Source organism: Cicer arietinum, chromosome 2 (assembly GCF_000331145.2).
Source record: "Cicer arietinum cultivar CDC Frontier isolate Library 1 chromosome 2, Cicar.CDCFrontier_v2.0, whole genome shotgun sequence".
Taxonomy (NCBI): Eukaryota; Viridiplantae; Streptophyta; class Magnoliopsida; order Fabales; family Fabaceae; genus Cicer; species Cicer arietinum.
In genome coordinates this window covers 43,993,912-44,008,722 of record NC_021161.2, presented here as the reverse complement: position 1 = coordinate 44,008,722, position 14,811 = coordinate 43,993,912, and the positions used below count along the sequence as shown (strand labels likewise).

The following is a 14,811-nucleotide window of genomic DNA, read 5'->3' as shown; positions in this document are numbered from 1 at the left end:
CGACCTAGGCAATGTCGGGTCTAGTACAATCAGTGGCATACCTGAGGCTGCCAATGATACTCACATATTCAGTTTGCCTAACACCTTCACTGGTGTTCTTGAAAAATTTCACACTTGAATTATATGGTGTGCAAACAGATTTATAGTCAAAGTAATTATATTTCTTTAGGATCTTTTAAACATAGTGAGATTGATCCAAAGAAATTTCGTTTGCTGACCTAGTAATTTTGATTCCAAGGATTACATTTGCTTCTCCGATGTCTTTCATATCAAAGTTGTTACTCAACAAAGATTTCACATTATTTACAGCATGAATTTTTGAATCAAATATGAGTAAGTCGTCTACATATAGACATATGATAATGCAAATGCCATTTTTCAGATTTGTAATAAATACATTTGTCACTTTCATTCACTTTAAACTCATTCAATATAATCAAGTTATCAAAAAATTTCATGTCATTTCTTAGGAGCTTGTTTAAGACCATACAGAGACTTATCTAACTTACAGATCTTTTCTTCTTGTCCATGAATTACAAAACCTTCAGGTTGTTCCATATAAATTTCTTCTTCCAGATCACCATTTAAAAAAGTGGTTTTAACATCCATTTGGTGTATCATCATGTTATGAATAGCCCCACGTGATATGAACACCCTTATGGATGTTATTCTAGTGACTGGTGAAAAAGTTTCGAAGAAATCTATATTTTTTATTTGTCTAAAACCTTTGGCTACAAGGCGTGCTTTGTATTTATCAACAGCTACATTGGATTTTAGTTTCTTTTTGAAGATCCATTTACAACCTATTGGTTTGCAACCAGGAGGCAAGTATACTAAATGTCGGGTCTCGTTAGACTCTAGAGAATCCATTTCATCATTTATAGCTTATTGCCATAAATCTGCATCCAATGATGACAAAGCTTTTAGATTTGCAGGATCTTCTTCTAAGTTATAGGCGATATATTCGGGTCCATAATCTTTAGTAACTCTAACTCTCTTACTTGTTCGAATTTCTTTTTCGCCTTGGTTGTTGCTTTCAGTGTTACTTGTCATAGGAACTTGACTAGGTTCGCTTCCTCCACTATTTCTTGATTTGAAAGGGAATTTATTTTCATAGAAGTCAACATTATTTGATTATATGATCACTTTAGCATTTAGGTCATAGAAGCTATACGCTTTACTATTTACTGCATACCCAATGAATACACATTCATATGATCTACTAGTGAGTTTAATTCACTTGGGATTGGGGATTCTGACATAAGTCAGACAACCCCATGTTCGAAGATAAGACAAGTTAAGTTGTCTTTTCTTCATTATCTCATAAGGAGATGTTTTGTTTTTAGATTTAGGTACTCTATTCAAAATATAGCAAACAGTCAAAATAATTTCCCCCTACCAGTGAGATGCAGCACCAGAGTTAAGCATAATGGCAACAACTAGTTCAGTAAGAGTTTTATTCTTTCTTTTCAGCTTTACCATTAATTTCAAGTGAACATGGAGCAGTAGTTTCATGTATAATTCCTTGGGTTTTATAAAATTCATTATATAAACTAGAATCATACTATGTTCCTCTATCACTACGAAACCTCTCAATCTTTTTACTAAATTGATTTTCAATTTCAGTTACAAAGATCTTAAGCATGTCAAGCGCTTCACTTTTATTTTTCATTAGTTATACAAAAGTGTAATAAGAGCAATCGTCAATAAAAGTGATGAAATAACATTTTCCATTTCTGGTTAATGTCTCATCAAGTTCACATATATCAGAGTGTATTAAGTCTAAAGGTTCACATTCTCTAACTACTGTTTTATGTGAACTTTTAGTTATTTTAGCTTGGCTGCAAAAATCACATTTTTCAAAATCCTTTAAAAATAACTTTGGAATTAAACCTAGGTTACTTAAGTTTGAAATCACATGTTTGTTCATATGATAGAGTCTAGCATGCCAAATATTAAAATCACACAACATGTAAGCAAAAGGAGACATTTAGTTGATTTCAACATTCAATTTAAACATGTCATCAGTGGCGTACCATTTCCCAACAAAAAATATTGTTTTTAGAAATGATGTACAAATCTGCCCCTATAAACTGAGTAAACCTTGTCTTATTGAGAAGAAACTCAAAAACAAGATTCTTTCTTATTTCTGGAGTGTGCATGACATCCTTCAGAATTAAGGTATTTTCTGAGGTGAATATTAGTTCTACATCTCCAATACCAACAACAGTAGTGGTGTATGAATCTCCCAACAACACTTTCTTATCTTCAGCAGCAGTGTATATTTTAAACATAACACGTTCATAACAAATATGGCGTGAGGCGCCAGTGTCTATCCACCATCCATCTGATCTACCAACAAGGTTGATCTTAGTTATCATAGCAATAAATTGCTCTTCTGTTAGGTTAGCCAGATTAGAAGGGCCAGACTTGCTTCTACACTTGTGTGCCACATGACCCGAGGGCCATTTATAGGAGGTGGTTGTTGCCTTATGATTGGGACCTTTGGATAGTTCCCATTCTTATTGTTGTTCTTTAAAGTGCGATTCTGATTCTTTAGTTGTTTGCCATTTGGCTTCAGAATTGCTACGATGAATTTCTTTTTCTAGTTATTTGCCACAAGAAGAACTTCATCTTTAAGGTCGAAACAGCCTGACCGAGTTGAGACGGACGGCGGCGGCGCGCGCATGTTTGGTGGTCAATTTTGCATGCATTCTCATTCCTTTATAAAATTGGGACACACCCAAGTACCATACCTCCACCTTATATACCCTATTAGTGTGTGATATCCCTCCTATGTGAGACTTCCTTAGTTTTCAATTCACAACAAACACTAGCTCTCATTAATGTCATCATTATTTCCAACAAACTTCCATTAAAATCGTCATCATTTCCAACAATATGTGATATAAAACACTTTCGCTCTCTACTATACAATTTTTTTATTACATTACTATACTATTATATCTATTTTTCTCTATCACGTTATATTATTATATCTATTTTTCTCTTCGTCACTTTATATATTACTATATTATTATTATTATTATTATTATTATTATTATTATTATTATTATTATTATTATTATTATTATTATTATTATTATTATTATTATTATTATTATTATTATTATCATCTAGATAAGGGGTCAATGAGACGGCTTTATAAGTAATCGCATAGAACAAAAATAGTTATTTTAAGATTATAACAATAATGGATTTAAATTATCCTTCATTTTTCATCAAAACTTCACGTCCAAAATATCGTGTAAGTAGAAGCTTCAAAAAGATTGTTACATATGTTGGATTGTCTATGTCTACATATAGAGCAATTGTGACAACTCTTAAAGGACTCAATATTTCTTTAAGGTCCAATGTTTTGCAATTCACATAGAAAACCAGAAATATATTCTCACAGTGGAAGGAACATTGAAGGAGCCTATTGGACTAGCATCTTTAGTATGGGATGATGGTATTATTCAAGTGAAAAGTCCAATAATTATTTTTGATGAAAGAGCAGAAAAAGACAAAGGTGCCAATTTATATTGTATAAATTTCATATATATTGTAATTTTTTATTTTCTATTTTATATTATTATTATTATTGAATAAACTGTATACTTTTGTCATAATTAAAATTAAATATTATACTTGTTAAAAATATATTAAATACTATATATGTGTCTTGTTCAATATTAAGTGATGGTCATACTCATAATCTTTTGTTTGGCCTACATCTAATGTTGCATACAAAAAGTTAAAAAAATAAAAATAAAAAAAAAAAAAAAGAGCAATACAACACTTCAATGTTTTTGAGTTACAAGAATAAGAAAATAAGAGAGCACAAAGCATGAATAATATAGAAAGGTGATATTCAACTCAGCCACCCAGAACCCATATCTTGCACCCTCGATGTTGATATAAGACAATACATTTAAGTTGATATCCTATTTTAATTTTATAATTGGGTTATGGTTATTATTTTATCTTGCTTGCTTACATTCAAGTTGGTTACTTCACTACGCCAAAAATGACATTTAACAGCGTCCATTTTACAGCGCTTGCTAAACACAAGCGCTGTTGTAATTATATTTTAAAAATAACGGAACCTTTTACAGCGCTTTTGATGCAAAGCGCTGTAAAACAAGCGCTGTAGTAGATCATATAACGTTTGGGCATCACGTTATAAGGCTTTTACAGCGCTTGTCAAAAAAGCGATGTAAAAGGAAGCGCTTTCGCGTATCAGTTACAACGCTTTTTTCACAAGCGCTGTAAAACACATGCGCTTTCATTGAATTTAACTACCTATTACAGCGCTTTTTTCACAAGCGCTGGAAAACACATGTGCTTTCATTGAATTTAACTACCTATTACAGCGCTTTTTTCACAAGCGCTGTAAAATACATCTTTCAAATAATTATATACGTTGGAAACCCTCATATCCTCTACATCTTTCAAATAATTATATACATTGGGAACCCTAATATCCTCTACGTACTGTGCGGCCATCTACGTTGTCTAAGGTATTTTTTACACATGATCTGTTATGTTTTGTTACATAGGAAATGGATTTCAGCCAATCGATTGTCAAAAGAGTATGAAATTGGAGTGAAGGAGTTTGTTGAGTTTGCAGTGAAGAATGCAAAAGATCCAAATAGAGTAGTTTGTCCTTGTTTAAAATGTTGTTTTGGAAAACGTGTTAGAGAAGATGAATTAGAAGGACATCTAGTATGTAATGGAATTGATCAAAGCTACACATGTTGGATAAGACATGGTGAGAAAAAAAAAGGAAACATTAATTTTGAGAATAGTTCTACATATGCTTCAACTGATTTCGATACAGATACATATGAGCCGGACCGAGTTGATGAGATTGCAAAAGCAGTTGAAGAAGATCTTCGAGATTGTCCTAAAATGTTTGAAAGTTTGTTGAGTGATGCAGAGAAAGAATTATATAATGGTTGTACTAAATTCACAAGACTGTCAGCGATATTAAAGTTGTACAACTTAAAAGCGAGTAATGGATGGTCTGATAAAAGCTTTACGGAATTATTAACACTCATAAAAGATATGTTGCCAGATGATAATGAACTTCCCAGTCGAACCTACGAGGCTAAACGGATTTTGTGTTCTATTGGAATGAGTTACGAAAGGATTCATGCGTGTCCTAACGATTGCATTTTATTTCGAAACGAATATGAACTACTTAAGGCGTGTCCGAAATGCAATGTCTCTCGATATAAGAAGAAAGAATCTACTCCAGCAAAAGTCGTGTGGTATTTTCCTATAATACCAAGATTTAGGCGCATGTATCGCAGTGAAGAAGATTCAAAACACTTGACATGGCATGCAGATGAAAGAATTAGAGATGGAATGTTTCGACACCCTGCAGATTCCCCACAATGGGCAAAAATTGATCACGAGTATCCTGAATTCGGGATAGAGTCAAGAAATCTAAGACTTGCACTTTCTACTGATGGAATGAATCCACATGGTCTTCAAAGCATCTCACATAGCACGTGGCCTGTGATTTTGGTAATATATAACCTACCTCCATGGTTATGTATGAAGCGTAAGTTTATGATGTTGTCTCTGTTAATTTCTGGACCCAAACAACCGGGGAATGATATCGACGTATACTTGACTCCTTTAATTGAAGATTTAAAAATTCTGTGGGAGACAGGTGTGGAAGTTTATGATGGGTATAGGAAAAAGTGTTTCAATTTGAGGGCTATGTTGTTCGGCACAATTAATGATTTTCCAGCATATGGTAATTTATCAGGATATAGCATTAAAGGTCAGTGTGCATGTCCTATATGTGAAGAGAGTACAAATTGGATGCGGTTGAAACATTGTAAGAAGAATGTGTTTCTTGGACATCGTAGATTTTTACCTTATAGTCATCAGTATCGTGGGTGGAGAAATGCATTCAATGGAAAATCAGAGGAAGGTAAAGCTCCTTTAGCACCGACTGGATATCAAATACTTGAAAAAGTACAAGGTTTGACCAATAAATTTGGCAAACCTTTTGCGGGAGAGCTGGTGAAAACTGGGTGGAAGAAAAAGTCAATTTTCTTTGAATTGCCATATTGGAAGTCATTGTATGTAAGACATTTCCTCGATGTGATGCATATTGAAAAAAATGTATTTGAAAGTGTTATTGGTACGTTACTCAATGTTCCAGGAAAGTCTAAAGATGGCGTCAATGCAAGATTGGACTTGGTCGATATGGGAATAAGAAATGAACTGGCTCCAGTAAAGAAAGGAAATCGCACATATCTACCTCCAGCCGCTCATACTCTATCTAGAAAGGAAAAAATTGTTTTATGTAAATTTCTACACGAAGTTAAAGTTCCAGAAGGATACTCTTCGAACATTAAAAATTTGGTTTGTATGAAAGACCTCAAGTTAAAAGGTTTGAAGACCCATGATTGTCATATTATAATGGAGCATTTGCTACCAATAGGTATACGTTCCATTTTACCTGAAAAAGTTCGACTAGCCTTAACTAGATTATGTTTCTTCTTCAGGGAAATTTGTAGTAAAGTGATCGACCCTCAGAAATTACCGACATTGCAGAGGGAAATTGTTGTTACTTTGTGTGAGCTTGAAATGTATTTCCCACCATCGTTTTTTGATATAATGGTTCACCTTACTGTTCATCTGGTTAAGGAGACACAACTTTGTGGGCCAGCTTATATGAGATGGATGTATCCGATAGAACGATATATGAAAATATTAAAAGGGTACGTAAAAAGTAGAAGTCGACCAGAAGGTTGTATTGCTGAACGATACATTGTTGAAGAGGCTGCTGAATTTTGTACTGAATATCTGTCCAATGTTGAATCCATAGGGCTTCCCATGTCTCGTCATTCGGGAAGACTATCAGGAGAAGGGATAACTGGAAGGAGACTACTGACTATATCAAGGACAGAATGGGAGCAGGCACAATTGTATGTTCTGCACAATGATGATGAGGTTCAACCGTATGTTACAATACACATTGATCAGTTATCTCGTTTGAACATGAATAGGAATCAAAATTGGATAACTCGAGAGCACAATCGAAGTTTTGTAACATGGTTAAAAAATCACATAATGTCAAAATTTGATATAGACCCCGGATCAATTTCAAATAGATTGAGGTGGCTAGCAAATGGTCCGAGCTTACATGTCTTTTCTTACACTGGTTATGTTATTAACGGCTACACATTTTATACCAAAGAACAAGATGATCAGACCACTATGCAAAATAGTGGAGTCACTCTCGTAGCTGAAGCGATGCATGTCTCAAGTGCAAAAGACAAAAACCCAATATATGCAAATCTATCATATTTTGGGGTTATCGAGCGCATATGGGAGTTAGACTACACAATGTTTCGTGTTCCCATATTTGGTTGCAAGTGGGTCGATAATAATAATGGCGTTCGGATTGATGAGTCAGGATTCTTGCTTGTCGATTTTAATAGGGTGGGATACAAAGACGAGCCTTTTATTTTAGCGTCGCAAGCTCAACAAGTGTTTTATGTCACTGATCCTTCTAATGATAAATGGTCTGTTGTCCTATCGACCAATAAAATAAGTGATGATAACAATAATGATGAAGATGTTGGTAATGATCTTTTATTTGCAACATCACAACAACCACATGAAATTGATTCAACTGATGATGGTTTATATCTTAGAGATGATCATGATGAGGGAATTTGGATTAATCCATCGTTTCGTATTGTAAATGGACAAACAAATGTGAATGTCACCAGGAAAAGAAGAAGGGCATCTTAATGTATATGTTTAATTGTTTTATATAAGCTATGCATGTAATCTGAACTGTGTTATTGTAAATATGCATGTAATCTGAATTGAGTGTTTTATACTAAGTTCTGATTAATTTATTTTCTGCTTATATTTAGCTTGATTTGAGTGTTTTATACCAAGTTCATGTAACAATGAGTGTTTTATATTTAGCTTGATTTACATGAACTGAACTGAATATAAATTAGTAATTTACATGAACTGAACTGAACTGAATAGAGAGATTCTCTTTTGCTCAGTGCATATATATATAGATTCTTCAGAAGTTCTCATTTCTAATAATTCATCATCTCCTAAAGTATTGTGATAAAGACAATGATAACAATATTTTTAATCCAATAAACAATGATAAAAATGTTTTTAATGTCATCCCAACCCAAATAAACCAAACACAAAAATAAAATAAAGAGACATTTTACAGCGCTTATCTTAAAAAGCGCTGTAAAAGATCCTTTTAAAAATAAAATAACGAGTGTTTTATACCTTTTACAGCGCTTTTCACACAAAGCGCTGTAAACGACTCTTTTGAAAATAAGTAAAAAAGACATTTTACAGCGCTTATTTGACGAAGCGCTGTAAAAAAGCTTTAAAAATAATACTCATCAAACACCTAATTTCTTCAAACACCTTGTACGCATCATGGGAATCCAAAAAAACATCAGACACAAACCCATTTCTTCAAACACCTTGTACGCATCATGGGAATCCCCAAAAACACATTGTTAACAAAAACATCAGACACAAACCCATTTTTCGCAACATGGTAATGATCCTGAATACCAATTAAGTTTCGATTTAAGAAGGAAAGAGAATGTAAAGAGATAAAAAGGGTGTTGAGGTGGAGATTGAATTGTGAAAGAGTAAGCTTTGATGTTTGTGAAGAAGATGCATAAAAGGAGAAGAGTTTGGTGAAGAGGAAGGGATTTTTGTGGTGACCAGTTACTACTATGTGGGTTTTGCATGCATGTTGAGCTTGTTTAAAAAATAACAAAAATAACATAACATAATAAAACACAAAAACAATAAGGCCTTTTACAGCGCTTATTTGGGAAAAGCGTTGTAAAAGAGCCTTTTAAAATTAACATAAAGAGACATTTTAGAGCGCTTATGTGTAAAAGCGCTGTAAAAGGCATTCATATAACATAATAACACACGGAGGTCTTTTACATCGCTTATTTGGGAAAAGCGCTGTAAAAGAGCCTTTTAAAATTAACATAAAGAGACATTTTAGAGCGCTTATGTGTAAAAGCGCTGTAAAAGGCTTTAAAGAGCGCTTTTGTGTAAAAGCACTGTAAAAGGCATTCATATAACATAATAACACACGGGGGTCTTTTACAGCGCTTTTTGGGAAAAGCGCTGTAAAAGAGCCTTTTAAAATTAACATAAAGAGACATTTTGGAGCGCTTTTGTGTAAAAGCGCTGTAAAAGGCATTCATATAACATAATAACACACAGAGGTCTTTTACAGCGCTTTTTGGGAAAAGCGCTGTAAAAGAGCCTCTTAAAATTAACATAAAGAGACATTTTAGAGCGCTTATGTGTAAAAGCGTTGTAAAAGGCATTCATATAACATAATAACACACGGAGGTCTTTTACAGCGCTTATTTGAAAAAAGCGCTGTAAAAGGCATTCAAATAACATAATAACACACGGAGGTCTTTTACAGCGCTTATTTGAAAAAAGCGCTGTAAAAGAGCCTTTTAAGAATTTAACTAAAGAAGCCTTTTAGAGCGCTTATGTGTGAAAGCGCTGTAAAAGGCATTCATATAACATAATAACACACGGAGGTCTTTTACAGCGCTTATATGAAAAAAAGCGCTGTAAAAGGCATTCAAATAACATAATAACACACGGAGGTCTTTTACAGCGCTTATTTGAAAAAAGCGCTGTAAAAGAGCCTTTTAAAAATTTAACTAAAGAAGCCTTTTAGAGCGCTTATGTGTGAAAGCGCTGTAAAAGGCATTCATATAACATAATAACACACGGAGGTCTTTTACAGCGCTTATATGAAAAAAAGCGCTGTAAAAGGCATTCAAATAACATAATAACACACGGAGGTCTTTTACAGCGCTTATATGAAAAAAAGCGCTGTAAAAGGCATTCAAATAACATAATAACACACGGAGGTCTTTTACAGCGCTTATATGAAAAAAAGCGCTGTAAAAGGCATTCAAATAACATAATAACACACGGAGGTCTTTTACAGCGCTTATATGAAAAAAAGCGCTGTAAAAGGCATTCAAATAACATAATAACACACGGAGGTCTTTTACAGCGCTTATTTGACAAAAGCGCTGTAAAAGAGCCTTTTAAAAATTTAACTAAAGAAGCCTTTTAGAGCGCTTTACAAAAAAAGCGCTGTAAAAAGGCTTATAAAAAGCGCTGTAAAAGTGTTACGTATATATAACAGTTACCTCTTCAGTTTCCTCTTCATTACGTAACCTTCATCTCAACCTTCATTTCTTCTCTTCTTTTGCAAACCCTATCATCCCGTCCTTTACGAACCTTATTTCCACGATCATCTCCTTCATTTCGAACCTTATTTCCATCCAAGATCATCTCTCCCATTTCACACAATATATTTTCATTGAAATACGTAACCCTCATTACGTATTTCTTCAATACCGTTCCCTCTTTTCTTTGAACCATATTTCTGTGAACTTTCTGCAAACCCTCTTTTCTTTGCATTTCGTCTTTCTTCGAACCATCATTATTCAGGTATTGATGTTATTAAATTTTTGTAATCATTAGAATGCATGTTGAGCTTTTTTAAGATATACTGATACATGTTGAGTTTGTTTATAATAATGCATGATCCATGTTGAGCTTGTTGATGTTATACTAAAGTGCATGTTGAACTTGTTGTAGTTAAATGGATACAAACAAAGATTTAGAAGTTCAAAATGAAGAAGTTGGCACCTCTAAGACTTACGAAAAAGAAGTCAAACGTGGTGCAACTATCATGCAAAGGGTGATTAAAGCACGGAGCAGTGGCATTAAATTTGAGGTATACTCTGTTTGCTTATACTCTGTTTGCTGTGTGTTTTTTTATCTTTTTTTAGGGTTTAGGGCATGTACTTACTATATGAGTTTATTAGGTTGGCTGGAACGAGAGTGGTCAGCCAGTTGACCCCAACAGCTCCATGTTTGTAAGCTACATTGGGGCTGTTGTTCGTCAAAATGTCCCAATAACAATAGACAACTGGAGAGATAAGGCGTTGAAGGATGCCAAAGATATCATCTGGAATGACATTCAAGTAAATATTTTGATCTACTCTTTTGTCATTTATAATTTTTTTTCTGTAAAATACATTACTTATAATTGTTTTCATTGCAGACCACTTTTGTTCTTGATGAGGAACGAAAGTCATATGTTTTGAGAGTTGCTGGGAAAATCCATCGTGGATTTAGATCCCATCTCTCAAATTTCTATCTAAAAGATAGAGAAGGAAACACAAATGCTGAACCTCCAAAGATATATCAACATTATATATCAAAGGATGAATGGAGTGCATTTGTTTCCAAACGTTCTGACCCGGCGTTTGTCGTAAGTTATTAATTTATTAGCATTTGTGTTTTATTATTCATATTCGTAGCGTATTTTAAATTTTTACACAATTGCAATTTTTTTTTTATATAGAATATTAGTACGGCAAATCGCGAACGGGCAAGCAACCCAAAACACCCATACAAGAAATCACGTATGGGATATGCACGCCTTGAACAAAAAATTGTAAGTAATTAAACATCACTTGTAATTTGTATTATAAACTATAGTGTGTAACTAATTTGTATTATTTTGTTTATGATTTTAACGAATAGAGAAAAGACACCCAAGCCGATCAACCCTTGGGTCGTCATATCTTATGGAAGGAAGCGCGTGTTAACAAAGAAGGAGTGGTTGATAATGAAAATGTCAAGAAAGTTGTAGAACTTTGTGTAAGTATATTATCACTTTAATATTTTTTAATATTGTATTTTAAAAATGCTATTGAACTTATCTTTTTAATGTTACATGTATTTTAGGAAACTATTGAACAAAGTTCTGAAACTCAAGAGGGCAACAAGGATACGTGCAGGGACATTCTTGGGAAAGTGTTTAATGTCCCTGAGTATTCCGGTCGAGTGAGGGGGAAAGGATTTGGCGTAACTCCCAAAAGCTTTTTTCCTCAAGAGAAGCGCCAAAAACCTTCCAACGAGGAAGTATTAGAGAAGCTCAGAATCTTATCGGAGCAAGTGGCACTCTTGGTGAATACGAATAAAGACAAGCAACTTCCGGTTCAGCTCCAACCTGAAATACAAATGGAGAGTGAAACCGGGAGTTGCAACGTCGGTTTGAAGAGTATTCCCGAGGTAATTAATTACTTACTACTTACTTGCTTATGTAATTACTTATGTATTAAACAAACTTATATATTAACTGTACTTATGTTTTAACTATTGATGTAGGGTGTCACTACATGTGTCCTATACTTGTCCTCGCCGACTCAACGGAAGGTGGGAAAAGGAATATTGCACAATACTTCGGGAGAAGTATTGCACAATATTCCGATCCCCGCGGGCCATGTCAAAGTATCGCCTACGGTTGCTTTCGAACCAACTGCACCGTTGCCCATACCGGACAACGATGGAGATATGAAGTTCTTAAGCGACGCTATTGGCAGTTACGTGGCATGGCCCACACACCTTGTTGCCCTCGAAAAAAAGATTCCCAAGGACAAATCAGTTACATCTCCCGAAAAGGTTTGTCACATTTATTGCCTAAGGTTTTTTATTTTTTCAGATTCAATAAACTAACATTTTACCTCATTTTTGTAGGTCCAAATAAATAAACCACCCCTACAGCCAAAAAAAGGCAGCAGACCTCAAAAATTGGAGGTTAATAGGGCTGCCAAACTACAAAGGCTGGAGGGTAATAATCTGATGGAATTAAAGGAAGACTGGTGTCAGTATGTGCTTGACTTGAAAATTATTTGATTTTCTGGGAAATAGCTTGCTGCTGGGCAAGGGATCTGAATATTATATGGTAGCTAGTGCATATAATGTATATTCTGTTAGTTATTATATGTAAATGATCATAGGACACAATATATGAACATGCATATGGATCTGAATGTAGTTTAGGTTGTAAATTAGGTTATATATATATACATATCTGAATGTAGGTAATTAGGTTGTAAATTAGGTTGTATATATGTATCTGAATGTAGTTACTTAGGTTGTAAATTACAGAGTTACAGAGTTACATATATGTTAATAAAGTTACAGAGTTCTGATTTCTGTTCTACGATTGTGTGAACTGCTTATGGTATTTGAATATGTTTTGTTGTTGTGTGCACTGATTGTGAAGTGATTTTGGATCAAAATAATTTTGGATACAAAGATAAAAGACAGCGCTTTTTAAAAAAATGCCATAAAAAGCTAAAAAACGCTTTTCATTTCAAATAATTAATTTACAGCGTTTAAAAAAAAAACACACACACATTTTACAGCGCTTTTTTTACAAAGCGTTGTAAACTGTTGTTCTAAAGCGCTTTAATGGTGCACATTTTACAGCGCTTTCGTGAGAAAACGAAAGCGCTGTAAAATGTACAAGAAAAGCGCTGTAAAATGCCCACCCATATATGAAATTATGGGTGGGCATTTTAGAGCGCTTTTTTGAGAAAGCGTTGTAATATGCACACCCATATATGAAATTATGGGTGTGCATTTTACAGCGCTTGTGTTAAAAAGCGCTCTAAAAGCAGACCCACAACTCATATAATGGGGTGCATATTACAGCGCTTTTTTGTGAAGAAGCGCTGTAAAATGTGCATAACAAGCGCGCGTTGTATTTACATGTTTTATAGCGCTTTTTTAAAAGCGCTGTTGTATCATTTACAGCGCTCGATTCCACAGCGCTTATTTTTTTGAAAAAGCGCTGTAAATGACTTAAAAAAAGCGCTGTGTTAAATGTGGCTAAATTACATTTGTGGTCCTTTAACTTAATCTCAGGTAACGTTTTAGTCCTTTTTTTTTTTCCCGATTTAGTCCTTTATTCCTAACAATATCAAATAAAGTATGAAAATATGAGTTTATTTGAAGATTTGCGTTACGAATTTGATGAAATTTGTATTATATTGAAGAATATAATTAATTTTATGAGTTTTGCTTGAATTTTTTTTTTTGAATTTTTGTATAAAAAAGGATAACATTGTTGAAATTTTAAAACATAAAATATCAAATTGTCACTTAAAATTAAAATAAAGGACCAAGTCGGGAAAAAAAAAAGATAAATGACTAAAACGTTATCTGAGATTAAGTTAAAGGACCACAAATGTAATTTAGCCTATGATATATAAGTATGTACTTATTTATAGGTAAAAAGAGAATCTTTAGAAATATCATAACAGGAAATAGTTTGCCGATAATAATATGCAAACCTTTTTCTTTTGTCAACATTTGTTGGAACACTATCAAGAGTGGAGGGTGAATCAATGGTGAAAATTGATAATTGTGTATTATGGTGTTTTAGAAAATGATGGAGAAAAGAGAGAGATTATGGAAGAGAGTTATTTTCTGAATTTTCCTTAGTATTTAAAAATTGGCATTAGTCTCAAAACATTACACACAAAGTTATTTATATGGGTACAAATGTGGAACCACTTAACTTGGCCCAAAACTAACATTTGAATTATTTACAACTTCCAATACACCACCTTAATTCAAATGATCCACATTTTTCATGCCTAGCTTCATCACAAGTTTGTCGAAAACTTCATTCGTAACGCCTTTCGTCAACAAATCTGCAACTTGTTCTTCGCTTTTGCAATACCCCAAATGTAACTGTCCGGAACTCACTAGTTCCCTCAAATAATGAAACTTCATCTCAATATGCTTGCTCCTCCCATGTGCTATGGGATTCTTAGCAAGGTTGATGGCTGAAACATTGTCCATCAACAGCAAAACAGCTTCTCTAGTGTTGCTGTCCAGCTCACGCAGCAAGTTCACTAGCCA

General features: G+C 33.9%; 1 protein-coding gene across 1 annotated transcript; it reads left to right on the top strand.

Moving 5' to 3' along the window:
- The first annotated feature begins 10,924 nt into the window (after positions 1 to 10,924).
- Positions 10,925 to 14,388, top strand: LOC140919455 (uncharacterized). Its single transcript, XM_073365473.1, has 6 exons — positions 10,925 to 11,072; positions 11,153 to 11,362; positions 11,456 to 11,548; positions 11,638 to 11,754; positions 11,842 to 12,124; positions 14,330 to 14,388. The coding sequence occupies exons 1-6, from the start codon at positions 10,959 to 10,961 to the stop codon at positions 14,386 to 14,388; spliced, it is 876 nt and encodes a 291-aa protein (XP_073221574.1). The 5' UTR covers positions 10,925 to 10,958.
- Positions 14,389 to 14,811: the final 423 nt, after the last annotated feature.

Bases quoted from the DNA above. Each gene is read 5' to 3' on its own strand.
- LOC140919455 (XM_073365473.1), top strand. From the start codon at position 10,959: ATGTTTGTAAGCTACATTGGGGCTGTTGTTCGTCAAAATGTCCCAATA. The intron at 11,363-11,455 runs GTAAGTTATTAA...TTTTTTATATAG, and splicing joins GTTCTGACCCGGCGTTTGTC to AATATTAGTACGGCAAATCG. The intron at 11,549-11,637 runs GTAAGTAATTAA...TTTAACGAATAG, and splicing joins CACGCCTTGAACAAAAAATT to AGAAAAGACACCCAAGCCGA.